Source organism: Gopherus flavomarginatus, chromosome 1, assembly GCF_025201925.1.
Source record: "Gopherus flavomarginatus isolate rGopFla2 chromosome 1, rGopFla2.mat.asm, whole genome shotgun sequence".
In the NCBI taxonomy this organism is placed as follows: domain Eukaryota; kingdom Metazoa; phylum Chordata; order Testudines; family Testudinidae; genus Gopherus; species Gopherus flavomarginatus.
In genome coordinates this window covers 101,789,117-101,816,946 of record NC_066617.1, presented here as the reverse complement: position 1 = coordinate 101,816,946, position 27,830 = coordinate 101,789,117, and the positions used below count along the sequence as shown (strand labels likewise).

Below are 27,830 nucleotides of genomic sequence, written 5' to 3'. Positions count from 1 at the left end.
TTTTTTTTTGCTGTTTAGAAGGTACAGCAGAGCTAGAAGGAGAAATAGGCTAATTATTAGTAGGAGAAATATCGGGTCTGCTTAGCTGAGAGCCAATAACAGCCTGACAGGGATAAGGAAAAATGCTTTATTCTGCAGAAGAAAGGAGAGCTTGTACCTTGGTACAAAAGACTTTGTCTTACACAAATTTTACAAACCTTTTATACACATTTAGACAAAGACCCTTGCGCGTTAACACTTGATTGGTAGTTGTCAAATCTCACACTCTGTTATCTGTTCAGTAAAGACTGGTTTGAAGCAAGTTTTCTTTGCTTTGAGGCAGAAGAAAAGCGATAGCTTAAAAAGTTCTTCCCCCCCCCCCCTTTGTAAGCTATTAAGGGGGGCGGGTGTCAGCTGTAGCTTTCGCACCACGATGCGGACCTTCGCCTGCAGCCCCCGTGTGACCCTGCAGCATGATGACATGTCATGGGACGTCATACTGTGAGGTCACAGGCATGGCTGTGACGTCACTGTGTGGCTGGCGCTACAGGCCCTTCCCTCACTCAGCCCGCACCCCTCGCGGCCACGCCCTCGAAAAACAGAACGCTGCTTGTTTTCGTCACGCATGGGCGGGGCTGCGAGACACATACCGTCGCGAGTAGGGGGGGGAAGAGACCAGGTCACGTGACGGGTGCCCGCGCTGTCAGCTGATCCCCGGGCAGTGCGGCGGCGGCGGCGATGGAGTTTCTCCTGGGCAGCCCCTTCAGCTCCCCCGTGGGGCAGCGCATCGGTGAGTCCCTCGCCCCCCCCGCCGCCCCACCGTTCGAACTCCGCCGCTAACTCAGCCCCCTCCTCTGGGAAGCAGCGACAGCAGCTGGCTACTGGTAGACGCGAGCGGCTGGGCGGATCGTATGGCCTCAAGGCGGGATTGACACGGTTTCGGCCAATAAGGAGGCGAGGCTGATTTGTTTGACTGGACAAGCGACCAATAGGGAGGTGGCGGGGAGGCGGGCCCCGGTGGTTTCCTTCCAGCCAATCCCGGTGCGCGGGGGTCTTGGAATCTTTTATTTAAAGGGCCCCGGTGGCGAGAGCCCTGGCTCCTGCGAGGGGCTGGGGGCGACTCTGTGGGGTGTTCCGCTGGCCGGCCAGGCGACCCTACAATAACAAACCTGGTGCTTCTCGCGCCTGGAGGGCTGTTCTGGGGCCTAGAAGGAGCTCACCTGAGTCGGGCGCCCCCGCTTTGGTAGGGGTGGGAGGTGTTTGTAGAGGAAGGGAACCCGGGCAACAGCCCATGGGTGCCCGTTGTCGGGAGGGGAGCTGTAATGTCTGCTCCCTGCCCTTGAAGCCACCTGTCCTCACCCGTTCAATTCCTGGGGTGGTGCCCCTGCTAGTTTGGGGGGGAAGGACACATGCCCACGGTAGCTTCACAGCCAGCTCTGGAGGGCAAGGGTTGAGCATGCTTCTCTAAGTTTATGGCCCTGTAATAACTACATGCACCTGGACCCACTGTGGGCTAATTCCTTACTTGGCTCCTTGCACTAGGGTGATCAGATGTCCCGATTTTGGGGTCTTTTTCTTATATAGACTCTTATTTCTGCCCCCCCCCCACCCTGATTTTTCACACTTGCTGTCTGATCACCCTACCTCCCACCCTCCCCTCCATCTCCTCATGGAGTTATTCTCACCCCTGCCACCGGCCACAAGACCCCGTAATCAGTATTGATAGAAAGCTGTGGGAAGCTTTGGCAAAATCTGTGGAATTTCTAATAAGGAAGTTTTGTTTGTATTTGCTAATCTGTTTAACTGAGCTCTCTTAATTAGGGCATCTTCCCTAGCTGAAGAATAGGCTCATTCTGTGTAAACACATTATGTTTTAGTACAGTAATGATTTCTACTAATTGAGTTAGTGATTAGCTGGGTTTTTTGTAGGATTGGGGCCTTTTCTGTTGCACCATGGATTTACCCCCAATGAATACACATTCCCTGCCCTATCAAGTGTTTAGGAAGGTGGGATATCAAAGACATACATCACCTCTAAGAACTTCAGAATGAATAGAGTCCAATCCAAGACATTGCAAATCTAGGAAGAACATTCTTCTTAGTCTTTTGGTTGAGTTTAACTAAAGAAAGAGAGGAAACTAATATAAAGATAAGAAACTAAAGATAGAACAAGAAATTGGAAAATTGAGAGAAAGTACAAGAAAGGACTGAGGAAACAAAGCAGGGAGGGATACACCGTAAGTTTTAAAGAAGCATTTAACAAAGTTTTATTTAAAAATGTGTATACAGACTCTGCCTGCTTGCGTGGTGTAATATTTAAAAAAAAAAAAAAATTCAGGGAAACCTTGTGTCCCTGGGAACTAGGCCTGTCTTTGGTTTCTGGTCCTTTCCTTGTTTGCCTGTCAATTCAACAATGTTTTGTTTCAGACTTTGTAACCTTCTGCAGACTTTCTTTGACAGCGTGAAGAAGTCACTCACTAATTGAACCCGTGATACTGATGACAGGCAGTTTAAGCACATATTCACCACAGGAATCCCTGTGGCTACTGTCACCACCACCAAGCCTCTGTCATGTCAGAGACCTACATTCCTCTCACCCATAGGGCCTTCTAGTTCCTTCTACCCTAATTGGCCCTTCCTCTCTCACAGAGCTGGGTCTACAGCGTGTCATAGGAGACAAGGGAGGGAAGTTTGCTTAGCTGAAAAGCAAAGGAGTGGATACCTTTTTCTCCCTTCTTTTCCCTGCCCCTCACCCACACGCGCTCACACACACACACACTAAACCCCTCTCCCTGATGCCTATCAAAATCATCCATTGGATTTCCCATGACATTCCATTCTGTATGGGTTCTTACAGTGCACTCATCAGTGTGGCATCTGAACACCTTCCAGTAGTGCTTTAAGCAATGTGACTAACATCTGTCACATGCTTGTTCTTCTATCCTCTGTTCAGGAAGAGAAGCATGTGCAATGGAGTGTCTGTTTTGGAATTTACACATGCACACACCCATGTTGCTAGCTAGCATCAGGCACCAAGACAGAGTGCTGTGGTCTTTCATCTTAGAACACTGGCCCCATATTTATGTTGCTATAAATGCTGTTCATTCCAAAGAGCCCAAAACGCTGTGTAAAGTGTATATAAATAGAGCACTGCTGAAGTGTGGCACACACTGGAGTGGTGGGCAGAAGCCAGGTCCACAATATGTGGTACAACAATATGGGGGAAGGGGTTGCTCCTACGGTGATTCCATGTAATCTGTAACAGACAGATGCAGGCAGATGCATTGTCAATTATTTTCCGGAGGAGCATTCTCCTGGATCCCTCTAGAATAAGTGACCCTAGGTTCCTGAAGTGAATGGATCCTGCATGTTACATTTGGTCAGGTTTGCCAGTACCCGCCCTTAGACACTTCTTTCCCTGCCTCGTGTTCTGGTTGGATTGGTAACCAGATGATGACCAACTTCTCCTGGGTTCCTGTTTCTAATGTAGTGGGGGGTTTCCAGGCAACAAGTCAGCAGCAAAGGGAGGAGGCCAGAGTATCCAGGGCTGTTGATGGAGGGGGCATGGCAGAGGAGAGCCTCGTGTCTGCAGTACTTGAGACATGGGGGTGAGGAGAGCCCAAAGGGGTGAGAGTGTTGTAGCCAGTGATGAAGAAGCCAGCATGGAGAGGGTCACCATTTTACAAAGGTGATGGGGAAATAGCTGGCATCTATAACTGGGAACACATTCTTTCCCTTTGAGCACTGCCTCACAATGCACCTGTGATGTTCTATTATTCAGGGCTTTGGAGCTGTGCTCCGGCTCCGCTCTAGCTCCAGGCAAAAACCTGCAGCTCCACTGTTCTGGAGCTGCTCTGTGCTCCAGCTCCTGGCTCCGCTCCAAAGCCCTGCTATTATCCTCATTTTACAGACCAGTAAACCTGAGACATAAGGCAATGACTTGCCCAGTGTCATGCAGCTGGACAATGGCTAAGTTGGGTATAGAACCCATGAGTCTTGAGCACTAGACCAGAATAGTGCTACTATTTCAGGCAGTCTGCAGACTCGGAAGGATAATAATGCAACATCTTAAATGACTAGGGGAGTGAAGCAACTCGGTGTCTAGTTTGTAAAGCCTATAAAACACTTTGCAATGAAAAACACTGAACACGGTAATAAAAATACTTTGCACTTCTGTGGTGCCTTCCATCTGAGGATCTCAGTACTTTACAGTATATCGCTGTTATTTTTCATTTGGGGAAACTGAGGGTCAGAGAACCTCGGTGACTTGTGCAGGCCAGGAATAGTTTCTCCAGTTCTTGACTCCCAGTCCTGGGATTTAACCACAAGATCAGGCTCTATCATGTTGTTATATCCTGAAGGCCCTTCCCAACCCAGGGGGCCAGAAACTTCCTTTTAAAATAAGAGCTTTAACCAAGGAAAGAAACCTCCCAATCCACAGAAAAACGTTCCATCCACAGAGTTTGTGGATTTTCGGCACATGAGGGTTTCTGTGGTCCCTAAGAGCTACAAGAAAATCCCTGAGAGAAACAACAGTACAAGGAAGCTCTCCATGTGTAACAAGGCCCCAGAGAACCTAGAGAAAAAGGCAGGGAATCACCCATACCTCATACTCCCAGACCTTGACACCTGGAGTAGAGAAAATTGCAACACAATGCAGAACAAACAGAGCTTGGTTGTACCAGGGGGTGGAGGAAGCTTGTGGAGAGAGGTCTGCCACTTCCTGTGGGGAGGCATAGAGGAGTGTAGCATTTAAGGAAGATGAGAGCTAGGAAGAGCTTATTTTAGAGAGGGGAGGGGGTGGCAAAGGCCAGGGAGATATGGAGCCTTGTTGTGATGTACAGAGGTGAATAAAATATAATACTACAGAAACACGCACCCTCCAAGCATTGAAATGAGAGAAGTGAAGCCACCCCACCTCCTAGAGGTCCCTCCATCCCAGCTCCATGGGCTTGGGACTTGCAGTTTCAGGGGGTGAGGGATGAGAGAATTGGAGAGCAGCCCCCCTCAGAACCACACAGGTACCTGAAAGCTAATGCTGCTCAGATAAGTGTTAACACCTCTTCAGGGCCTGCACCCCATGGACGAGCCCAGCACAGAACAGATATTTGCAGTGCAGCTTAGGAAACCATGCTGCCTGATGGAAGGGAAGCATGGAGAGAAGTGTAAAGGCCCAGCTGCCCACAGGCTTGGAGCAGCGTGTCTCTGTGGATCCTCAGCCTGGATGTGGTATTAAACCACACTCCCTCCCTTCTCTCTAAAGTGGAAACCCCTCCCTTTGAGGGAAGAATGCAGATAGTTTGAATTGTGGAGCCTTTTCTGAACTTGTACCACCTCCCATAGGTTTCTTCACAGGAGGAGAGAGCACAGGTCTTGATAGGGAGATTTTGTACAGGATTCTGAGTTGGACAGGAAGTCAGGAAGAACTTGGACGGAGGGAGCATTGTCTCTGATGTCACCTGCTGGATCTCCATGGCCATGATATCATGAAAAGCTGAGCACCCTCTACTCGAACTGAAGTCAGTGGGAGTTGTGAGTGCTCAGCAATTTACAGAACCATTTAAAACTAGACTGAACAAAGCACTATAGGGAATGTTGGCAAAAGGCATAAGGATGTATTGGAGGAGGCTTTGGAGGGGATTATAGCCTCTGAGTTGTTACTGGGGAGCCTTTGAGGTGAGGAGAGGAGTTCCTGGGTGCTGGCTGACTTGTGAGAGGTTCTTCAATTCTGAAGAGAGGGAGGAAGGAGACAGAGGTCTTGCAGGCTTATTGATCTCTTCTGTCTCTAGCTTCTCCAGTACTCTGACTTGTTTGCCACATGACATCTTGCTGCCACAGGAATGGTTGTATGAGATCACAAATCTAGCACCATGCTCTCCCCAGCAGGATTGGGAAGAAAGAGGAGCGAGACTGGCAAATTAATAAAGTGCCTAGGTCAAATTCAGTCTTGGAATGAGCGGGTGCACCTCCACTGTACTACTTATGCCAGGTCTGGAATTGCCTCCCATCTTTAGAACACAAATTGCTTTGATATCTTAGCCACAATAAGCAGGAACATTTTAAAGAGCAGGCAAAAGGAAAATGAGATTCAGTTCTTGGCTCATATATGCCTGGGCATTGGAGCTGCTGTTTGAGGGCAAAGAGCAGATGAGTTGGTTCTGAAGCATGCCAGAATTCCTGGTACCCTGGATTAATTTGACCAGCCCATAGAGCCATATGGTTCCACAAGGTTCAGTGGGTAAAGACAAACCCCAACATCTGGAGCTAGACTTAACTGCCACCATAAAATGGCTCGGAAGTTTCTATGGGGCAGACATGCAGTCAGCTTGGAATGTGCTATTGCCAATCAGATTCCGGCTCTTGGGAATGCCATAGGATGTTCTCTGATGACCCCTGCAATTTGGAATGTTGAGTGGCCAATCGTATTCAGGCTCTTGGGCCTCCTGCCTTAGCAATCTATCACTGTTCTGTGCAGTACTCGGGCTCACAGGTGTCAGATTTCATGAGGCGCAGACAGCTCATGTCCTAATTACAGCTCATGAAACAGGACCCTGCTTTCTGATCCTTCATGTGATCAACACAGGGCCGGCTCCAGGCACCAGCTAAAGAAGCAAGTGCTTGGGGCGGCCAATACCAAGGGGCAGCAGGTCTGGGTCTTCGGCAGCAATTCGGTGGCGGGTCTTACTCCCTCCTGGAGCGAAGGACCTGCCGCCGAATTGCCGCTGAAGAGTGGAGCGGTGCGATAGCGCTGCCGCAGTGCTTTTTTTTTTGTGCTGCTTGGGTTGGCAGGAAACCTGGAGCCAGCCCTGGATCAACAAACAGACTTTGTTCTCCCCCAAAGCTTCAACAAAGCAGTAAAGTCGAGGATTTCCTGTCTTGGAGAAAACACCATCGTCTCTTATTGAGCTCAGACAGTCCATTACTGCATAAGAGCCAGAAGGATGAGAAGGGAAATAATTCCAGCTGTCTCAAGAAGCAGCCTGGATGTGCAATGCCGAGAACAGGTGTTTTAAAAGAGTCCATCATGGGTTAATAGAAGTTAGAGACAGAAAAGGCCTGTTAGATCAACTAGTCCAGCACCTACACTGTATAGGGTTATTCCTGGTGCTTTGTTTTTGGATCTGTTTCACAGTCATACTCATGTCTTTCCATGCACCTGAATTAGGGTTGACAACTTTCTAATAGCAAAAAAACAAACACCCTTACCCTTGCCCTGCCCCTGCCCTGAGGCCCCGCCCCCTCTCCAAGGTCATCCCCCCCACTCACTCCATTCCCCTAGTCTCTCTGTCACTTGGTCTCCCACACCCTCACTCATTTGCTCATTTTCACCAGGCTGGGGCAAGGCATTGGGGTTCGGAAGGGGGTTCGGGCTCCTACTAGTGGTGCAGACTCCGGGGTGGGGCCAGAAATCAGGGTGTGAGAGGGGGCTCCGGGCTGAGGCAGGGGGTTGGGGTGGAGGGGAGTGGGGATGGGCTCCGTGATGGAGTTTGGAGGCTAGAGGGGGCTCCGAGCTGGGGCAGGAGGTTGGGGTATGGGAGAGGGTGCAGGAATTGGGCTCTCAGTGACACTTAACCTCAGGGGGCTCTCCAGATGCTGTGACATGTCCCTCGCCTCCTAGGCGGAGGGGCCAGGCGGCTCTGCGTGATGCACGCTGCCTCCGCTCATAGGCTCCACCCCTACTGCTCCTATTGGCCACGGTTCCTGGCCAACAGGAGCTGCGGAGCTGGCGCTCGGGGCGGGGGCAGTGTGCAGAGCCTCCCTAGTCACCCTTGCATCTAGGAGCCGAGGGACATGTTGCTGCTTCCGGGATGTGCGCGGAACCAGGTAGGGAATCTGCCAGCCCCACCAATTGCACTTTTAACTGACCGGATTCGCCAGGTTCCCTTTTCAACTGGGCCTTCCAGTCAAAAACCGGACACTTGGCAACCCTAACCCAAATACTGCGCTCTACTCTGATTTTTTGTGTGTGCGCACTGCATTTTTAGCAGGTGTGCCATCTGTCATTGGCTACAGTCAGATAGGATGCCTGAGTTAGTGAGCCATTGGTGCATTCTATTGTGGCCATTTGTGTACATATATGTCACCTATTTGGAATCATCTCTTTTGGGTAGGTGAACAGCCAGCCAGCCAGAAGAGTGTGTGTGGCTTGTTTGCATTCCTTTCTGAAAAGTAAATACCCTCCCAGACCTTGAAAGGATCTTTTTGCATGGGGGTGATACAGCTCACTGTGTGAAATCAGGCTAGGAAAGTGGGGGAAGGGTGCCTGCAGAGGCTGTTCAGGGTTGGCGGGAGGAGGGTTGAGGGACTTTTGCATCCAAAGGAAGCCAGGATGATTGTGAGCAGCTTTCTTTCCAGCCCCACCCTCTAGTTTCTCCTGCTGCTGAAGATTGTCCAGCAGCCCCATCCACTGCTGCCTCTCTTCCTGTTAGGGTTACCGGATAGCAACTGTGAAAAAACGGGACAGGAGATGGGGGGTAATAGGCACCTATATAAGAAAAAGTCCCAAATAATGGGACTGTCCCTTTAAAAATAGAACATCTGGTCGCCCTTCCTCCTGTGCAAAGTGAGGTGGCTCCCTTTCTCCATCAATGTATGATTGGGTTTTTTTGGTGAGGGGGGAGAATGGTGTGCTTGTGTACACGCCCTTTCCAGTAGAGCGCGCGTGGTGTTACTTGTGCCCTTCGATTCAGGTGGACTGGTAGGCAGTGTGGCAGAGTATGCAGCTGTCTTGGATTTTTGTGCTGAGGTTTATAATGGGCAGGATGTACCCGCTGGAGTACTGGGGAAGGGGGCAAAGGGAATATCTCAAAGACCAGCATTTTTAAAATTAATTCTTGAAGTAGCAAAGGGTCGCCTGATCTACCCAGAGCCTTCAGGGTATAGCAGTGGGGCAGGAGGAACCAGACTAGCCAGACCTTTCCAGGTGCTCCAGGGGTGCATTAAATGGAGCAGATTGCCGCTGCACTCCTATTCAGATTATGCTGGGCAATTGCCTAACTATATTTGTAATCTCTGGGGGATGCACAGCCATATACACAATGAAGGTAGCCATTGGCTGCATTGCAGAGTGTGTGCCCACTCCTGCATTAGTGGCATCATATCTGGAAATGCAAAGATTTTTTTTTTAATTTCTTTTTTTTAAGTCTCGAAGTAGCTTCAGATAAGCAAAGACCTTCTCTAATCCTACCCTCTCTTTCTTGTCCCTGCCCCCTTTCCAATGCCAGCAGTAGGGAGGGATACATTGTAAGGGATTACAGTCTTCAGCAAGACCTTTAGCTGTTGCTCCGAAAATAGTAGAATGGTTGGGTCAGAAATGGGGAGAGAAGACAGATCTGCGGAGGGCCGTTTCTGAAGGGGAGGGAGAGGGGAATCCACGTGATTCAAAGGGCCCGGTATTTCTGAGAGCTCACAATGCTGAGTGCTCAGCACTTTTGAATATCTGGCCTTTAATTAGGTGCCTAAATGGGGCTGAGCTCTTTTGAAAAACCAAGCCCAGCTTGTGGCTGCTGAGCACTCGAAACTCTGTCCCTGAGCTTTTCTGAAAGATGGGAGGGGGGGTTGGGAAGGATCCTCTCTGGTCACTAGCACTTCTGTGTGTGTGGCATGCCCGTTACTTATATTGTGTTTACTTGTCTCCCCATGCCCATCCCTCAATTTCGCTATATATAGAGTCCCAGCTGCCTGGTTAGTGCTTATTTTCCCTCTGCAGGCTGGCAGTGTTCCTAGCCTATGGAGTCCTCTCACCAGTGGGTGCGGGGTGGGACTGAGGCTTGTCTGATTACAGGGTGGAGGCACTGGTAACTCTGAGTAATAGCAGCTTGTTGCTCAGGATTTAGCCATGAATAGCATCATGGCAAATTCAGGAACTGCTAGTTAAAGGAGACATAGGCAGAGTGGGACTGAAATTGCCCCAGCTTGGTGCTGGAACTCACTTGCCTTCATGCTTCTCACATTCTAAAGGGCCAGATGTTTTGGTCTCATAGGAAGAGAAGATTAAAAACTAAGCAGCTTTTTGTTTTTGTCGGGCCTATATAAAAACAAGGGCCTTGATTCTGCTCTCACTTACAGCAAGAGTTAAGCCAGAGTAATTGAGAGAAGGATCTGGCCCAGCGTGGTGTTACTCCCCTTGCTAGGGTGACCAGATGTCCCGATTTTATAGGGACAGTCGCAATATTTGAGGCTTTTTCTTATATAGGCTCCAATTACTCTCTTCCCCCCACCCCCAATTTTTCACACTTGCTCTCTGGTCACCCTACCCTTTGCTGGATGTGCAGCAGCTTCAAAATGAACAAGCAGTGTTCCCAGTACGGTGTCACTGTATTTTGGAGTTCACTGGCCATGCCTTCCCATCTGAGCCTCTTCCCCTAACTCTGCACCAATACCGCCTAGTGTGAAGCTCAGCGAGGTAGTGAACAAAGTGGAGGGGCAACGCAGACTTGGAGCAAAACCATTGCTATTTGCAATAGTGCCACCTACTGGGCAGCAGTCTCCCTTCACCAGGCTGGGCTCGGATTTTACAGGGTTATTCTGGCCACATTCCTTTTGGTTAAGATTCCTGGAGGGGCATCGTTTTGGCAGCCTGGCTCCCACCACCATTTGAGAATAGCCTTTCACTCCTGGGTGTCCGCACTCCTCACAGTTGACTACTGAGCCGTAGTCAGAGGGAAACCAGGGCCATTCTTACTAGCCTTGTCCTGTTTCTCCTTTCCCCAGAGAAAGCTACCGATGGATCCCTGCAGAGCGAGAACTGGGCCCTCAACATGGAGATTTGTGACATCATTAACGAGACAGAGGAAGGGTAAGGGAGCTGGCCCCACTAAGCGGTGTGTGTGTACATGATGCAACCCCAGAGTCTGCTGTGTATGCGCTCCAAAAACACACACAGACACACACCCTGTACAGTCAGATCTCCTGGTTGATGGGATTAAAAAGCCGGGTCACTGGACACTCCCGAGCTCTGGTAGACGGATTTAGAGGGGCAGCCCAGCTAACGTCAGCTGCCAAAGGCCTCATTCATTATGCCCCAGAATTCCAGCATGGGGATCAGTTTATCAAATGGGCCATCGGGTTCCCAACTTTCACCCCATTCAAGCCAGTTCTCATCCCCTCTGATGAAGCAAAGTTTGAAATTCTTTTATTCTGTTGTAGTCCTTCTTTATAGCCCTCTGTTTCTATCCCTGGGAGTTGTGCTCTCAGGTATTTTCATACACAGTAAGTGAGACCCATGCAAGGGAGTGGAAGGTCCAAGGTCCCCTCCCCCTGAGCAGCCCTGAGACAAGACATTCAGAAATCCGGGGAATGCCAGACATGTTAACTCGGGACCCTATAAATAACCTGCAGTGGGTTTGCTGGTGAGCTCCAAAGGGGCCATTCCCTCTGGCTGCAGAGACATCAAGAACAGTATGTAATGGGAATGATGCTACATGAAATCCAAAACGGGGGCTTCACTGCTTCCTCTGTCCCACCCACAGCAGAGCAGGACTGGAGTGAGAGCTCCTAGGATGGCCCAGTCTCCAGTCACAAAGCTTTTTATTCTCTGAATCACCCATCTTTGCCAGCGCATCTCAGCAGCGACCTGCAGTACCTCTTCTGTTTCAGTCCTGGTGTCCTCACTGCACACAGCGACAAAGAGTCCTGTGGCATCTTATAGACTAACAGAAGTATTGGAGCATAAGCTTTTGTGGGTGAATTCCCACTTCGTCAGATGCATGGGATGAAGTGAGCATTCACCCACAAAAGCTCATGCTCCAATGCTTCTGTTAGTCTATAAGGTGCCACAGGACTCTTTGTCTCTTTTACAGATCCAGACTAACATGGCTACCCCTCTGATATTTGACTTACTCACACACACTCCCTGGTCTGTTCTCCCTCAGGCCTAACCTGCAGTCCCCTTGCTGTTCCAGCTCTGGGCCCAGACAGCTCAGCCAATGCACCTCAGTTCTGATCTGCAGCATATCCTGTTACTCCCATCCTGGGAGGCTCCCCCACAGCCCTGCCAATGCACTTTATTCCAAACCTTTGGCACCAGCTACTATTACAGCCTTGACCCCAGTCTCGGTCGGCTCTGCCAGCGCACGTCAGTCCATCACCCTGTTCTCATGCAGTATTGCAGTGCACTTGTGCCACAGCGCTTTCATCCTGACCGAGAAAGTTTGAAAGGCACCAGCTCAGTTACCGCTTGTCTCTCTTCCGTCTCCGAAATGACGCTGCCACTGCATCTTCCCTGCGTTGCAGCTGGAAGTTCATTCCATCAGTGGCCCGTTTCCTAAGGTTTTGGGATAACATTTCTTGGTAGAAGTGGAACTTCCCCCTTCTGGCACAGGATTTTGCTCAGTCCCAGCTGGTGAATCCAGGAATGACACATTCCTAGTGCAGCTCCTTTTGTCTGTTCTTTCTCTCTCTTTCTGCTTCACACTGCACACAGTGGATTGTCAATGGTGTCAGCACAAGTGCCCGTGGTGCCAGGAAATGTAACTTGCTAGTGTTGATGACTACTCCCAACACAGAGCCACCACGGGGAGCCAACTCACTTGTTATTGCTTTGGGCCACCCCAAAATCCTGGGGGCAAATCGCCAGCTGATTGCAACCCTCGCTGCAAGTCCCTGGAAACTGGCAGCCATGTTGTTTTGTGTATCTTCAGCCAGTCCAGCCCTCTGCGTAATCTTTCTCCAGGCCCAAAGATGCCTTCCGAGCCATAAAGAAGAGGATCGTAGGAAATAAGAACTTCCATGAGGTCATGCTGGCTTTAACAGTGAGTGGGGTAATCCCTTTCTCAGCTCCATGAATCCTGCTGTGAGGCTAGATCCTTGGGTTGCTCTGCCTCTGGCTCTTGCCATCTCCAGGGGTTACCACAGTACAGCTCCATTGGTCACGGTTGGAACCAAATAAGACAGGGAGGATATGGAGTTGTCTGGAGGAGTGGTACTCACAGTCGGGGAGTGGGGACAAGGAGGCTTGGACTAAGGTGTGGGATGGCACTGTAAAGGGCGTCTGGGATGTGGAGTCAAGAGAATGGTGCAGCAGGGATGCTTGCATCTTGGGAGCTGCAGAGTGAGTGGCACCATGTGATTCCTGCTGTCTGTATAGGGAAGGCTGGGGTTCCTGTAGGAGTCAGGGCTCCCAACGCTCGTGCATGTGGCAAATCTGACTGGCTTTACTTCAAGTGCAATGAGGGATACCATCATGTGGGGTTTTCCTTTTAGAGCCCTGTGTACTAGCTGATCCCAAATCGGCTCAGGTAAAGCCACTCCCCACTCTTCAGCTAGGAGGCTGAGCTAGCCAGCAGTTATGAGGATCCCACCAGGCTGAAGAGTCCCTCCCTCCACCCCCACCTCCCTGCCACTTCTCACACCTCTACCCTATGGACATTCCATCTCCAGACACCTGGAGGCCATGTCATGGAAGAGCTCACCCTCCCCTCAAACTGAAAGGCAGGGACTCAAGTCCCTCCAGTTGGAACGAGGCAAACCAGTTGGGATGGAGGGGCCTCTAACTAACGCCTGTGGCTCTGCAGGTTCTGGAGACGTGCGTTAAAAACTGCGGCCACCGCTTCCACGTTCTCGTGGCCAGCCAAGATTTTGTGGAAAGTGTCCTGGTGAGAATCATCCTTCCCAAGAACAACCCACCCACCATAGTGCATGACAAGGTGCTGACTCTCATACAGGTGAGTGAGGGATGGAAGGAGTTGGCAAGTCTGATTGCCAGGCAGGGTCCCTCTCTCTCCTCCCTCCAAAGCACTTGGCAAGATGCTGGTCAGTAGGGGAGCAAGGAACCAGGGTATCCCACAATGCTGTGCTGAATAACAGCTTCTAGGACACTGGGCCTACCCCCACAGCTCTTCCAGCCCCTGGAGCCAAGAATGGGATGTGGATCTCTGGCATGGCAGTGCCAAGCACTGATCTCCAGAGCATAGGCCTCGACCTGGGTTATGTTTTCCTTAGGTGCTTGTGTAGAAGGGTGCATGCTTTAACTGGTCATGGGATGCATGTCTGCTTCTCTCCCCAGTCCTGGGCAGACGCGTTCCGCAGCTCACCAGACCTGACAGGCGTCGTAGCTGTCTACGAAGACCTGAGGAGGAAAGGCCTGGAGTTCCCCATGACTGATCTGGATATGCTGTCACCCATCCACACACCGCAGAGGGTAATAGGGGGCCTCTGAGGGGAGGGGATATGGCTGCTGCCCTATGGGGGCGGGGCTGGGGCATGGGGCTGTGACTGCAGCCACCCCACAGAGCTCACCTTAGGAGTAAGAGTCTCTGATTGCAGCCTACTTGTTGGGCCCTGTGGGGGTGGGAAGGGGCTGTGCCCTAAGCGCAGAAGCCATGGGAGTGGAGTGGTGAGGGGCACACAGGGGCTGTGGAAGATATGGTAAGGAGAAGCAGACAGAGCTGTCGGAAACAGACAGTGAGTTTGTATAAACATTCCTCTGTAGTGGCTGTATCCTCTCGCCTGTGAGCTGTCTGATTCCTCTCTCTCTTGCACTGTGCTTGGTCTTCTCTCTCTCTAGACTGTGTATGGCTCCGACTCTCCGTCCGAACAGAACTCGCCTGCTGGCGACTCCCCTCAGGGAGTAGACTCCATCCTGCACCCTGTCTCCTTGCCGGGGGGGCCAGGTGCCTCCAGCGACACCCCCATCACACCCACACCAGAGCAGGTAAGCAGAACGGAGGCCCAGTGTTGCTGCTGCTGCCACTTCTCCTCACTTTGAAGCCCTTTGTTTCAACCCTGCTGCCCCTGGGCTCCCTCTTCCTCTGGACAGTGCCAACTCTAGAACGCCCTAGGGACTCAGTCACTCCCTGGTGCCAAGTCATGAAGTCACCAGCACAGAGCAGTGACATCCCAAAGGAATCCACCCAGAATGAGCACAGAAAGGAGATGGAGTCTCCTGATGCACAACCACGCAGATGAGGAGTGGTGCTGAGACGCAGAGATTTTACAGGAACAGGCTCCTGGCTTCCATTTCCTCAATGTCTCATCATGGCAACAGTTTGCTCAACCAGTATCTCATTTTCATCTCTCTTTGCCCCGCTCCCAGCTGATTTTCCTCCACCTGTATGAATGACTTTCCTGGCTATCAGCTCTGGCCCAGGGAGGAACTGTCTGGAAGCCAGCGATTCCACCCCTTTCCCTGTCCCTGCTCCCTCCACACTCCCACCGACTCAACATGACATCAGATTCTCACCCCCTTCTCCTAGAAGGAAGGAATTCTCCAGCTTCTAGTGGATTTAGTGCCCTTGCACTAATGGGAGGTGAACGAACTACCCTTCTGAGGCTCATTAGCTGCCTCTGGCACTCGGCACAGGCTCAGGCTCGGACTGAGGTTTATTTTGTTCTCCTGCGCTGTTCGTTTTGCAAGTAAGACTCTCTGAATGGCTGCGAAGGGGGACCTGGATCACAATAGCAGCTTGTGCCAACCAATAAAATGCAGGAACATGGCCTAGTGGAAGGTATTGGTGGTTGCCTGGGTTCTGTCTCCAGCAAATGGAGCCCCGTGAGATGGTAACTAGAGGGCCTAGAAAATTCCCAGCTGGTAGAGCTCCTGAGACTGTAACCAAAGAGTCAGAGTCCAGTCTGCAGCAGTAGCAGTTCTCTTAGCGCTTAACCCTGTAGTCTTCCTTAGCCCAGGCTGTGGGCAGTCGGATCCTGCTTAGCACTTTCCTCTTGCCTTTGCAGATTGGGAAGCTGCACAGCGAGCTGGAAGTGGTGAACGGGAACGTGAAGGTGATGTCTGAGATGCTGACAGAGCTGGTGCCTGGACAGGCTGAGCCCTCTGACCTTGAACTCCTTCAGGTAAGGAACCTCCAGCAGATGTCAGGGGAGAAGAGAGAAATACGGAGAGCTCGGCTAAGTGATGGCTCAGCGAACTCAGGGATGTTCATGCCCTGCAGGGAGAGAAATTGCACTTAGCTGCGAGGGGGCTGGGCATGTTACAGAGAGAATTATTTAGGGTGGGCTCTCATGGAGTATAATGAGGAGTGACAGAATGAAATTAAGAATGATCTGCAAGGAAAGGTTGTCCACCAGTGGGAGCTGTTAGGCCATGGAATACGGTCCCAAGGGGGTTGACTGTCTATTTCTGACTGGGATATGGAGTGTTTCTACTTAACCAGGGGCCCAGGTTTAGCCTTCCCCAGCTGGGAGACCCAACCAGGCCAGTAACTGTAAGAGCCCCTCAAGCCCCTCACACAATGGGCTTGACTTCCATTAGTCTTCGACTATTAAACCCAGACCCCCCAACGCTGGGAACTCTCAGGCTACCTCATGTCCTTGGCCTGACCGTTGTGGTGCCGCCTTCTTACCGTGGGCAGGAACTGAACCGAACGTGTAAAGCGATGCAGCAGCGTGTGCTGGAGCTGATCCCCCGTATCCTCCACGAACAGCTAACGGAGGAGCTGCTCATCGTCAACGACAACCTTAACAACGTGTTTCTGCGCTACGAACGGTACCCCTGAAGCCCCGCGCCATCGTCCTCTCCCTCCCTGCCTCTCACACAGCAGCCCAGCTCTTTCCCAAGGAACAAGCCACCGGCTCGTTCTCCCATGGCAGCTCCCATTCTGCCCCATGTACTGTCTCTGTCTTTCCGTGAATGTAACAGAGAAGGCCTATCAACCTAGGTCCACCATCTTCCCTCTACTCAATAAAATGCAGGATGTCTCTGCTCCAACTTGTGCTGGTTCATCTCTGTCCCTTTCTGATGCCGGCCTTTGTGTAGTTATTGATGGGACGTAAAGAGAACTCTGCAGCCCAGCCCTGAAGGGGCAGACAGAGGGAAAGAGCTGCTTTCAGGCTACATAGGAAAGCTTCAGAGCAGGCCCCCAAGTCAAAAGGCTGCTGAGCAGAACAGAGAGGGTGTATATCCAGATCTCTAGCATGTGCAGAGACATTGGCCGCTCACCGACATTCCACCAGCCCCTCCTGTAATTCTAGTAGGAGAATTGAATGAATCCTGGAAGGAAACAAGGGGATTCTCCCCCCTCCCATCGAGGGGAAAAAAAAAAAAGCTACTCTTGGGTCAATTGGGGTGGGAATACTTCCGGGGGGCATTAGACACTTCCCTGTGCCATCCCCCAGGACATGCCCCCTTTGGATTTCCTCTAGGATCTGTTACCTTGGGTCAGACTCTGGCCCCAAACGGGGGTCCCTCCTTCCTCCAGGTGTGATGGGGCAGACCGAGCCAGCCCTTGGGGTGAAGGGTTAAGCCAGAAGCATCAGGGTGAATAATTACTTGAAATGCTTGGCAGCCATGAAAGCTCTTGCCATAGAAAGTCGTCTCATTTCACCCCTCCCTTGCAGATTCGAGCGGCTCCGGGCTGGCCAGCCCATTAAGGTAATTCTGAACTCCCTTCCCATGCAGGTTTCTGGGCATCTTGCAGATAGGAATGTACTGAAGTCTGGTTTGCATCCTCCATGCCCTACGGTTTTTGGGTTGGGTGGAGGGCGAATTGCTGTGCCTTCCTCACAAGCTGTAAGCACTGCTCTGAAACCCAGCTGGTCTGCTGCATTGGCTTGGCCTGTACTGGCATGTGGGAGAACGTTTCATTCCCAATCCCAACGTCTCATCTAGGGCGAGCAGTGATGCAGGTATCCAGCATGGTCTCTCAACCTGGGGGTTGTGACTCCTGGACCGACGGCAGACGGGTGTCAGGGTAGCAACCACCGCACTCATCGTGTATTGCTCAGCAAGGGGCAGGTCCCTGGATAGAAAAGGCTAAGACGCACCAGTATCAGCACTGTTATGGCCTCTGAGCTAGCACTTGACCTGCTGACATCTAAGAGAAACGGGAGGATGGTGACCTAAGGAAAATTTTCTTTGACACCATTCAGAGCCCACTCCCTGCAAGGAGCAGTGGGGAGGCCCTGTGGCCTACCTCTCTTGCTGAGGAGGGCCTCCCTCTCAGATGCATGTGGTGAGCGGAATGGGCAGGGATCAGTGAGGGCTAAACCCAGGCTGCAGGAGTAGAAAATAACTCTCCTCTTTCCCCAAAGGTCCCAATTGAGGTGGAAAACAGTTGGATCAATACGGGGCCCAGTGCACCTCTGATAGACAAGCAGCCTGAAGCTGCCAACGGCCTCTCCTCTCAGCTGGCTGGAATAAGTAAGTAACCAAGCAGTGACCCCTCCTGGGTGTGGAGCTCCTCAGGGAGGGCCATGGGGGCATCAATTGGCTAATGTTTGTACAGTGCTCTGGAGACAGGAGGTGCGAGGGAAATCAGATGCGTTGTTTGTAATTATTAGGGCGTGACTCACCCTGTCTTCACTGTCTTAAAGGGCATCGCCCGGGAATCAGTGCAATAAGCTGGTGAACCTGGTGCTCTTGAGGGGCCATTGTCTGAACTGCAAATGCATCCACTGAATAGCCATAGAGATGGATTTTCCCCTGCAGCCACTGCCCAGAAGGAGAGGAAGGGGGCCCCGAAGCAGAAATTGGACCTGTTTTAATTCGCATCAAGCTTTCAAATTAGCTGCACAAGCCCCCACTCTCTGTCTTGTGGTGTTTCCCTTGTGCCGTGTATATACCGTGCTCCCCTCTTGCCCCCGCAGATCTGGGCTCTGGCAGCGTCAGTGCAGGGCTGCAGTCCCTAAACAGCTCCGGCAAACTGGAGGAAGAGTTTGACATGTTCGCATTGACACGGGGCAGCTCACTGGCTGAGCAGCGCAAAGAGTGAGTGGCGGCACCTGTTTTCTGCTCCCCTTCATGTTCTCTGAGGGTGTTTCATTGCAGGGTACGAGGAGGAGAAGGATCACCTGAGTTGAGGGTCCTGAGTTCCCAGCTGCTAATCATTCCTGAGAGTCCTGAGGCTGAGGAGGCAGCTAGCTCTTTCCATGTACTATTGTGGGGCAGGGTTTCTGCTGTCATCACTTTGCTCTTAGCTGTTTCCCCTAAGGTCTTTGCTATGCCCTGCCCGGGGATGGGAGAAGGAATGTCTGTATGTCACTTGCCTGTTGGTCACAGAGAGAGTTGCTGGGCTGGGCAATAAGGGATGGATATGTAGGACTGGAGTGGTTCTGCCTCCTTGGTGCTGTCTGAATTTTTGTGTAATACAATTCCCTGGGTGGGCTGGCAGCAATGGGGATTGAACTTGGGACCTCTAGATCTCAAACCATGAGCACTTAGTGGGTGGCAATGTGACCTAATAGATAGAGTATTGGACTGGGACTCAGGAGACTTGGGTTTTATTCCTAGCTCTGGCACTGGCCTGCTGGATGACCTTAGGTAAGTCATTTTCTCTTTCTGTGCCTTAGTTTCCCTATCTGTAAAAGAGGAAGGGATGATTTCACTGCCCTCCTTTGTCAAGTGCTTTGAGAACTGCTGATGAAAAGCGCTGTGTAAGCACTAGGTACACTATTGCAACTTCAGCTAAAGAGCTCAGTTTCCATAACTCAGCGTCTGTCACGGACTAGCCACTGGGGGGGACAGAGAGCCACGCTCTTTGGTTCATCTTGGTTCTGGTGCCTGTGCTTCAAGTTTTAAAACCATGAGCTCCCAGGCCTTAACCCACAGGAGCATGTTGTACCATCCTGTGTTCCTTGCAGCAGACCCAGGTTGTCTTTGGAATTGATCCTTCCCCTGCCCAGTCTGCCTCTCACACTGCTTCTGGAAATATAACTTACAGCTTTAGCTGACTGATTCTTAGCAGCTTTAGCCAAGTGAGGTGGAGTTTATTAACCCATGAGTGGAGCTGGTTGATATTGGAGTGTTGCTGATGAGGAGCAGGGCTCAGGGTTAGGAGTACAAATCACCCCACTAGGTGGGGCAATACTCTGTGGAATCTCGCACCCTGCTGTACGGGTTTAGATCCTTGATCCATCTAGCCTGGTGTCCTGTTTCCAGGGAGTCAAAGCATTAAAAATTCTGGTTCGTTTCTGGTTCATGTTCATCGATATTTCCTAACTCTCCAGTTCAGGAGTGGCGGAAGCACCCTAAAAGTGGGAGGCCACAGGTGCCCGAACCATGACCCCACCCCCATGCCACCCTCAAGGACCTGCCCCTTCTTCCCAAGGCCCCGCCCTTGCACCACCTCTTCCCTCCAAGACCCTGCCCCCGCTCATTCCTCTCCCCCCTCCTCCCTCGTTCATCCTTACAGATGGTAAAAAGGTGGGGAGGGGGCATGGCCCCTGCCCCCATTCTGGTACCCCTGGTCCAGTTTGGCTCCGGTTCAGGCACTAACTTAGAATGATGGTTCAGTAACCGGTTCAACCACACTGAACCTGTCTGAACTGGTTCAAATACATTCCTGCGGATTAAGGTCACGCACTCTTATGTTGGCGTTGTAGCGCATAGCAAAAGAATAAAATGATACATGTTTCTTTTACTGTAGAAAAAATGACTGATTTTTTTAAACAAGTTATTTGCGCACACTAGTACAACATCCTCCAGAACTCGGTCATATTTCACCGCTGAGGTGACAAACTGAATGTCAGCCCATAAAATGCCCTATCTACACTGCCTCCTGTAGCGAGAACAAGCAGGAAGAGGGAGGAGACAGAGAGGGGATGGAGGTGTTTTGGGAGTTGTAGTTCCCTTCCATGGACAGTCCTCTACCTGGGCACAACAGCCAAGAGAACTACCAATCCCAGAACCTGTCCCTCTCCGTTCTCCCTCTCGGCTCATCTCTTCCTATGGCTTCCTGGGAAGTGTAGTCTCTTCCCCTCCCTTTAAGAGTGCAGCCAAGACAAGTCCTTGCTCTGTACCCTTCCCCGCCATTCCCCTTCCCAGTGCTCCCTCAGCGTCTGATTATTGAACCTGTTATTTTGAATCAGTTACCGAGTTTCTGGTTTTGGGTTTCAATTCCAGTTCAGGTTCAATGTGACTGAGAGGGTTTCAGGTCAGGGTTTGTTGCGGTTCACTCAAAACACTTCTCTGAACCGGTTTTCGGTTTTGGTTCAACTCCCTGCCTGTTTCTACTGGTGGCCAGTGCTGACTGGACTGGAGTCCAAACACCGACGGCCTCTTCTGCTAAGCCAGTTCCACCTGCAGAGCTTACCAAGTGGACATGACAGAACTGCACATTTTCACAGAAAGCCTGGTTCCTGGGTCTATTCAGGAAGCATTTTGGCTTAGTAACTAGCTCTCTCTGCTGCTGCTGGGACGCGTGTTATTGTGGGGGTTGTGCTTGAATACAGACACCCATGCAAACTCAGCTGAGTCCCTGGATGTTTCCTGGACGTTCCTGGCACGGCGCTTAGCACTGGCAGGTTTAACCCCGGGATCTGAATCCCTGTCACTTGTGCCAAGCAGTGGTTGGGCTATTATCTGAAAGCAACCATGTGAGGACAAGGGTGCACAGGTTGTACACATGATGTGCTGCGGGCAGAGTGCTTTCAATGGGCCATCTACTGAGAGATGGGATGCAGTGGAGCTGCATGGACAGAGGCAGGATGGGGCAGGAGCGTCATAGCCAACAGCACCTGATTTTGTAACGAAACCTGACCTCCTGGCACGTGCTCAGTGCACTCCCTTCCCCCACTGTGCTGGACGGCCATCTGGGGGCTGGGCAGGAATGGAAGCGTACCCTCGCCAGCATAACCCGATCCTTCAGCGACAGGGACTTGTGATCGTTCCAAAAGTGAGGCATCTTCTATTTATTCCTTGCCACCCCTTTCAGCCGGCTCTCGCCGCTCCTGCGCTTGCTCTCCTGCCAGCCAGCCTCTGCACTCGCTGACTCAGGCTTCCTATGCCACCAGCCCTGCATCTCCCTCTGTGCTGAACTGCTCCCCCGCTGCTGTCGGACCAGGGCGCCTCTGCAGGAGATCCCAGCAACGGGGCTGGGACATCTCCCCCAGCCCCGTGACTCATGAGTACCTGGGCGCAGCAGTTCTGGAAGCACCTCAAGCCCTTCCTGCCCTTCTTCCTCATCAGTGGCATGGTGGCGGCGCTCTACTTCATCCTCAACGCCATCGTCCACAGCGGGCCCTTCACCGACAAGAACTTCTTCGAAAAGTTTGAGCGCAAGTGGCCCAAGCCCCTGCCCTCCAATGAGAGCGGCTAAATGACAGGAGCACCCTAGTTCGCAGGCATCCAGCGCTGGGAGGTCATCCAAAGTAGCTGCATTCTCCTGGCATAGGAGCTAGTGTCCTTGGCCTGCACTAGTGCGATGGAGACTGCAAGCAGCTTGAGAGGGAGCAACATAGAGGAGGAGGCAGATAGATGGTGTGTGTCTGTGAGCGAGAGAGAGAGATCAAACTTGGGTGAGATGTGTTTGTGTGTGGAGAGGTCGTTGTATTTGCACATTCATAGGTGTTAAGGCCAGAAGAGACCGTTCTGCTCGTCGGGTCTGACCTGATGCATTACACAGGCCGTGGAATCTCAGCCGCCAGTGGGTTCAGTGAGGGTGTGATGGGTGGGGTCTTTTGAGGGGACATGTTTGCGTGGGGAGGGGTAAGGTGGGTGAAGTGTGCTTGTGTCGGTGAAAGTTTTTGTTTGGCTGTGGGCCTTTGTACAGCCATTGTAACCCACTGGTCGGTGTGCATTGTGTTCCCCTCTGTGCCCAGTCCAGAGAGGATGTCAGTCTGTTCCAGATCTCGGGCTGTCTCTTCAGCTCCAGCTCTAGCTTCTAACTCTGGAGGTCCCTGGTTTCATCCTTGGTGTTGGCCAAGATGATGGCCCAGCCATCGCACAATAATGTCCCAGTACCTTCTTGTGGTACCTCACAATCTTGCTGCAGTGTTTGGGTTGGACTTGTAGTGTTTCTAACAAGCCAGGGTTTGCACACGTCTGAGATCTTCTAAATCTCTCAGGGAGATCTTAAGGGTTGCAGCAAGCAAGCTGTGGTGTGGTCAGCAGCCCTGAATATTTATATGTATGAATTCCGTTAGGAGACCAGTCCTCCACAGCTTGCCCCCTTGCGCATTCCTGCCGCTTTTATGCATTCATGTTAACCTGCTACTCTCTTTCAGGGTAAAGTACGAAGACCCCCAAGCAAACAAAGGGCTGGCTGGAGCCCTGGATGCCCGGCAGCAGAGCACAGGAGCGGTAAGTGGCTGTGGGGCTTTCCACACCCTACCAGTAATGGGCCCCATCATCCCTGCCCAACAGGAGTGCCAATCAATGAGGTCCATTAGGGCAGAGCCTCCCAAGGTATTTCATGCAAGCCAATCCATAAACAGTATGATGGTGGTAATTTCCAGTAGTTGCTAACCTGGGATCGGATTAGATTTGGTCCTGGAGTGGTGTGAGGCTCCATATCCCCTCCTCCAAGCCCCCGAGCGGGTGGACTCCTTCTTTGTCCTGTAGACTCCTCCTCCCCACCCTCCTGGAGTTCTAGAAGGTCAGGGGTTGACTTGCTCTGCTCCCATCCTCTCCTCCACCTCCCACCTTGAAAGCAGTTCTCAGTGCAGACTCTCTCTTAACCAGATGGAACCTAGCACTCCCACTGATGGAGCCCCGCTAACTAACTGGATGGTGCAGCAAGGAATGGTGAGGAGGCACGTAGCCAGCGGAAAGCAAAGAGCTGGGGCTGCCGGGCTAGGGTGTGAAACTGGCACAGCATCTGGGCATGCCCAGCAGGCAATGGGAGAATGGCTGAGCAATGAGGAGCCTGGCCAAACCCCAGCGTTCATGAAGGGGACCCTGGTCTGGGCAGATAGTAGAGACTAAGAGGAAAGAAGCCAGGGCCTGTGCCTCCTCACCTGGTGTAATCCTACCCCAGGAGAAGTCGGTAGGGATTGAACCCAGGACCTCTGGATCCAAAAACATGAGCATCTATAGCTTGAGCTAAAGGGCCGGCTCTGGATAGGTGTGCAGGTCCGGTGTTCCATCTCTATCAGCCTAAGAAAGGGAAGCATGATGAGCACTGGGATTTGAATGGCTGCTGACCTCTGATTCTCAGGACTGGGGAGTGTGTAGTGCACATTAACCCAGTGTGGGGTGTTGTCCCCCTCTAGTAGCTGGACCATGTCATTTGGTTTGAGGCTGCTGCTGCCTTGAAGCTGCTGAGCCTTGTCCTTTAGCTCAAGCAGCAGGGCTTGTGCTTGTGCTTTTAGACCCAGAGGTGTCAGGTTCAGTCCCTGGGGCAGCAATACACTCCCAGGACTTCTCCTTTCAGGCTGAGGCTTCAGGCTTCCTAGCAGGGCCTAGCCCATAGAAACCTCTGGCCTGGGGAGTCCCCACACGCTGTCCAGTTTGCTTGTATAAATCTCTACTCTCTGTGGCCTTGGGGATCCCACTCAGGACAGACTGAAACCTCCATAATCACAGCCAACCGTGATAACTACCTGATGGCTCCTCCCCAAGGAGCTTTGTCTTGACACCACGGGGGCTGCGGCAGTATCTGTCCAGAGGCTGGGGACTGGTTTGAAGGAACCTGTTCTTGGGAAGAGAGGGATGCCGCTGTGCTTGGCTTTGCCATTCGTTGTGGAGGTTTCCATGAATTTGGGAAACGAAGGGACAATGGCCTCCAATGACCACCTCCTATTTCTACTCGGTGAACCCGCTGCTGCTGTTGCTTCTCTCTCAGCTGGTCCTGGGGCTTGCTCTTGGGATAAGGATCTGAGGCATTGGGCTGGTGTTGGGTGACTAGCTACCTCCAGCCACAAGAAGGGCCCCTCTCCCCTTCCATAGTGGAATTGGCCAATGGCGAAAGCATATCTAAAAGAGCCACTTCCGTGGGGGAGCCAGCAGTCAAGTATCTCCACCTTAATTGTTGAGGAGTTTCCCCTCCTGTACACATTTCCACAGCTTGGCACTGCACATCATATACCACAGCAAGCCACAGTTAGGCCTGGGCCTTCCTCCTTGCCAGGCTCACCTCTTCCTCACATCTGACCCTACAGCAGGGATGTGAAGCCAAACTTGTGACAGCCCCCTTGTCTGCAGTGCGGTGGGCTGTGACGTCACATGCTGTGGAACGGCGTCAGACAGGAGATAAAATCTCAGGCTCTCTGGGTCAGAATCTGCAGCGATAGCAAGGGAAATCCAGGAAAGTACCACTGTGAACGTAGCAGCCTGGCTGAGTTTGAGCCAGTGCTGCCCTTCCAGACCAAGCTGTGCTGGAGAGGGGAATGATCCCTGTAAAGGGGATAGGCCGGGACCAGTGCCCCGGCACCAGTCTCAAACCTCCAGCTCCCTCAGAAAGGCCTGCATGCTAGAAGGCAGGTTAGTGGGTAGGGAGAAGACATAAAATGTTGGCTGGGAGAGCTGTGGTGTGATTGGCCACTGCAACAAGGGGCTGGGCTCTGAACCTTGTGGGAGGGGGAGAGTTTCTGCCGGGATAGCTTGGAGAAACATCCTCTCTTTCTCTGCTTCATTCCTTTCTCTTCCTTCCTCTCCAGATCCCAGTCCCCCAGGCCGGCTTCATGGAGGACATTGAGCAGTGGCTCTCCACGGATGTGGTAAGTGAGGGGCAGAACAGGGACAGTTCCTTTGGCATTTCACTTGCTGCTCAGGGCTGGCAATGAACTGTGTCTCCCCTTTGGCCCCTGGAAAGGCTCAAAATTCCCTGTGTTGGCGATGACTGTCCAAGGCTCTTGCAGGTGGCAGTGCAGGCCTGGTCGATGTGGGCAAGGGTTTCAGTCATGTTCCCTTCCTCAGAACACACCCCACTGACCTTCCCTTGGTCTTTCATTCCACACTGCCATCCTTCTCCCCATCTTTCCTGATTGCCACTATGCCCAACCACCTGATCCTGCAAACACTTGAGGCGCATGCTTAGCTCAACATGTGTGCGTTGCCCCGATGAAGTCAGCCAGGGTCTTGGAGCAGGACTTCCTGACTGAGGGGAGAGGGTGAGTAACAGGATCGGGAAAGGCTGTGCAGTGTGCCCCTGGCACACTGCTGGGAGGAGGCAGCTGAGAGACAGCAGGGCAACCCAGGTCACCAAGGCTCTCCTGACTGTGTTGTGAGCAAGGGGATTGGTGGGGTCTCTTGTGGTGTGGAAGAAGAGAGTGTCTGTCTGGAGACAGCGAGGCTGGCAAAAGGCTTCCAGGAAAATCTGATCTGGGTGAAGAGTTTTCTTGCCCTCCTGCCAGCTGTTACTGCTGGTAGTGGGGTGGAGAAACCTCCCCCTTTCCTGTCAGTAGGGATGAGGATTGCAGTCCCATTTGCCTCGGTGGAGCGGAGCGCTGTGTCCACCTGGGGTGCTCAGGCCTGCTTCCCAATGTGTCTTTCTTCTCCTTTCCCAGGGGGAAGAGACGGAAGAGGCAAAGGGCGTCACCAGTGAAGGTAAGAGCCACCAGCCCCTCTCCTTCCTCCTGAACCCTTCTCAGACCCAGCTCCCTCCTCCCCATCCTCGTCTCTAACTCTCTCTTCCCGCCCTAGAGTTTGACAAGTTCCTGGAAGAGCGAGCGAAGGTGGCGGACCAGCTGCCCGCACTCCCCAGCCCCCGAGCAGGGCCACCTACCGCCTCCAGTCCACACCGGAAGCAGGAGAAGGAAGACGACGCTATGTTTGCCTTATGAACCCTATGGACTGGTGTGCTGTGGAGCAAGCGGACACACTGTGGTGCTCCATTCCTGCCAGGGGCTGGGAGAGGAAGGGCTCTACGTCCCCATTGCTCTCCTCTCACTTCTCCCCCCCTTACCAATTTTAGGCTGCTTTGGGGTTAAGTTAATCATTGCTGTATTTTGGGGACATCAGAGTAGGCCTGTGAAGGGCGCTGGTGAAGCTGCTGGAGATGTCGCCAGACGAGTCTGGGGGCCCTGGGGTATCTTATTGTGATGGGGGCAAGCAGAGGGCGCTCCCCACCCTTCTTTCCAGTGAAATCACTGTAACCCCTCCTGAGAACCAGGAGCGGTCTGGGTCTGGGGTCTTTCCTGCTCGGCTGCTCCCTTTGACAGGCTGTGTCTCCCACGTCCAGCTGGGGCACTGTGTTCTAGGCTGCTCTCCAGAGGGTCCCCTCCCTCTCTGCTGCTCTCAGGGCTGAGCTCTGCCCATCCCCTGCTGCAGTGGAATGTAGTGATTCTTATGGGGAGGCCTCTAGTATTCGTTTCCCTGTCGCACAAGCACATATATGCAACATGCCCCTTATGGCCCCAGAACCCCACCCAGGGCCGTGTGATTTTGTCGTACAGAGTCCAGGTACCGAATTTCATGGCTGGAGGTGGGGATGGGGCTGCAAACGGTACCAAATCCGGGGGTGGAGGGGTGCGTGCAATCCAGCTCTGGAAAGAGGGGCAAAGGAGCAGATGTGCCTTCAGCAAATGCTTTGAGGTGAATTGCTTTGATTCTTGGATCTCCTTTAGTCCCTGTTTTCCCCCTCCCCCGGACTTAACTCCCCCCATGACATCTAGCTAAGGCTCCCCTTGTTCCCACTGTGGAATGGGGGGAGGGGGAAGAGGAGAATGTCTCTGAGAGAAAGGGGAGAACACTTTAAACAACCAGTGCATGCTGCCCTGTGCAGAGGTGGCAGGGGAGGAGCGTGCCAGGTCCAGGGCTCATGCTGATTATTCCATGTAAACTGGGAGACTTGCCTTTTGTATCGCACATTAAACAAGCAACGTCCTGACCCCCTTGTAGAGCGTGTGCTGGTGCATTTGTGGGCGGAGGAACCTGGGGAGCCAGGCTGCTGAGAGCAGGAGTGGGCACCAGCTCGGGGTGGCAGGGGAGCGGGGGGGCCATGGTTGCTGAGAACAGGAGTGGGCACCGGCTCAGGGTGGGAGGGCAGTGGCGGGGCCATGGCTGCTGAGAGCGGGCACCGGCTCAGGGTGAGAGAGGACCTGGGGGCCATCGCTGCTGAGAGCGGGCACCGGCTCAGGGTGAGAGAGGACCTGGGGGCCATGGCTGCTGAGAGCGGGCACCGGCTCAGGGTGAGAGAGGACCTGGGGGCCATGGCTGCTGAGAGCGGGCACCGGCTCAGGGTGAGAGAGGACCTGGGGGCCATGGCTGCTGAGAGCGGGCACCGGCTCAGGGTGAGAGA

At 52.5% G+C, this 27,830-nt stretch overlaps 1 protein-coding gene across 2 annotated transcripts; it reads left to right on the top strand.

Moving 5' to 3' along the window:
- The first annotated feature begins 512 nt into the window (after positions 1–512).
- TOM1 (target of myb1 membrane trafficking protein) lies at positions 513–27,427 on the top strand. 2 transcript variants are annotated; one of them, XM_050926761.1, is made up of 15 exons: positions 513–769; positions 10,693–10,777; positions 12,653–12,731; positions 13,494–13,643; positions 13,985–14,119; positions 14,486–14,632; positions 15,652–15,768; positions 16,287–16,420; positions 17,272–17,305; positions 17,965–18,073; positions 18,520–18,640; positions 22,876–22,951; positions 25,249–25,308; positions 26,098–26,137; positions 26,234–27,427. In XM_050926761.1, the coding sequence occupies exons 1-15, from the start codon at positions 718–720 to the stop codon at positions 26,371–26,373; spliced, it is 1,479 nt and encodes a 492-aa protein (XP_050782718.1). In that variant the 5' UTR covers positions 513–717; the 3' UTR covers positions 26,374–27,427. The 2 variants fall into 2 exon arrangements, with proteins under 2 accessions (XP_050782718.1, XP_050782725.1); XM_050926768.1 differs by lacking the exon at positions 513–769 and adding an exon at positions 801–1,020.
- The last annotated feature ends 403 nt before the right edge of the window (positions 27,428–27,830 follow it).

Coding starts and splice junctions, on each gene's coding strand:
- TOM1 (XM_050926761.1), top strand. CDS start 718: ATGGAGTTTCTCCTGGGCAGCCCCTTCAGCTCCCCCGTGGGGCAGCGC. Junction 14,120..14,485: donor CCATCCACACACCGCAGAGG/GTAATAGGGGGC, acceptor CTCTCTCTCTAG/ACTGTGTATGGCTCCGACTC. Junction 17,306..17,964: donor GGGCTGGCCAGCCCATTAAG/GTAATTCTGAAC, acceptor CTTTCCCCAAAG/GTCCCAATTGAGGTGGAAAA.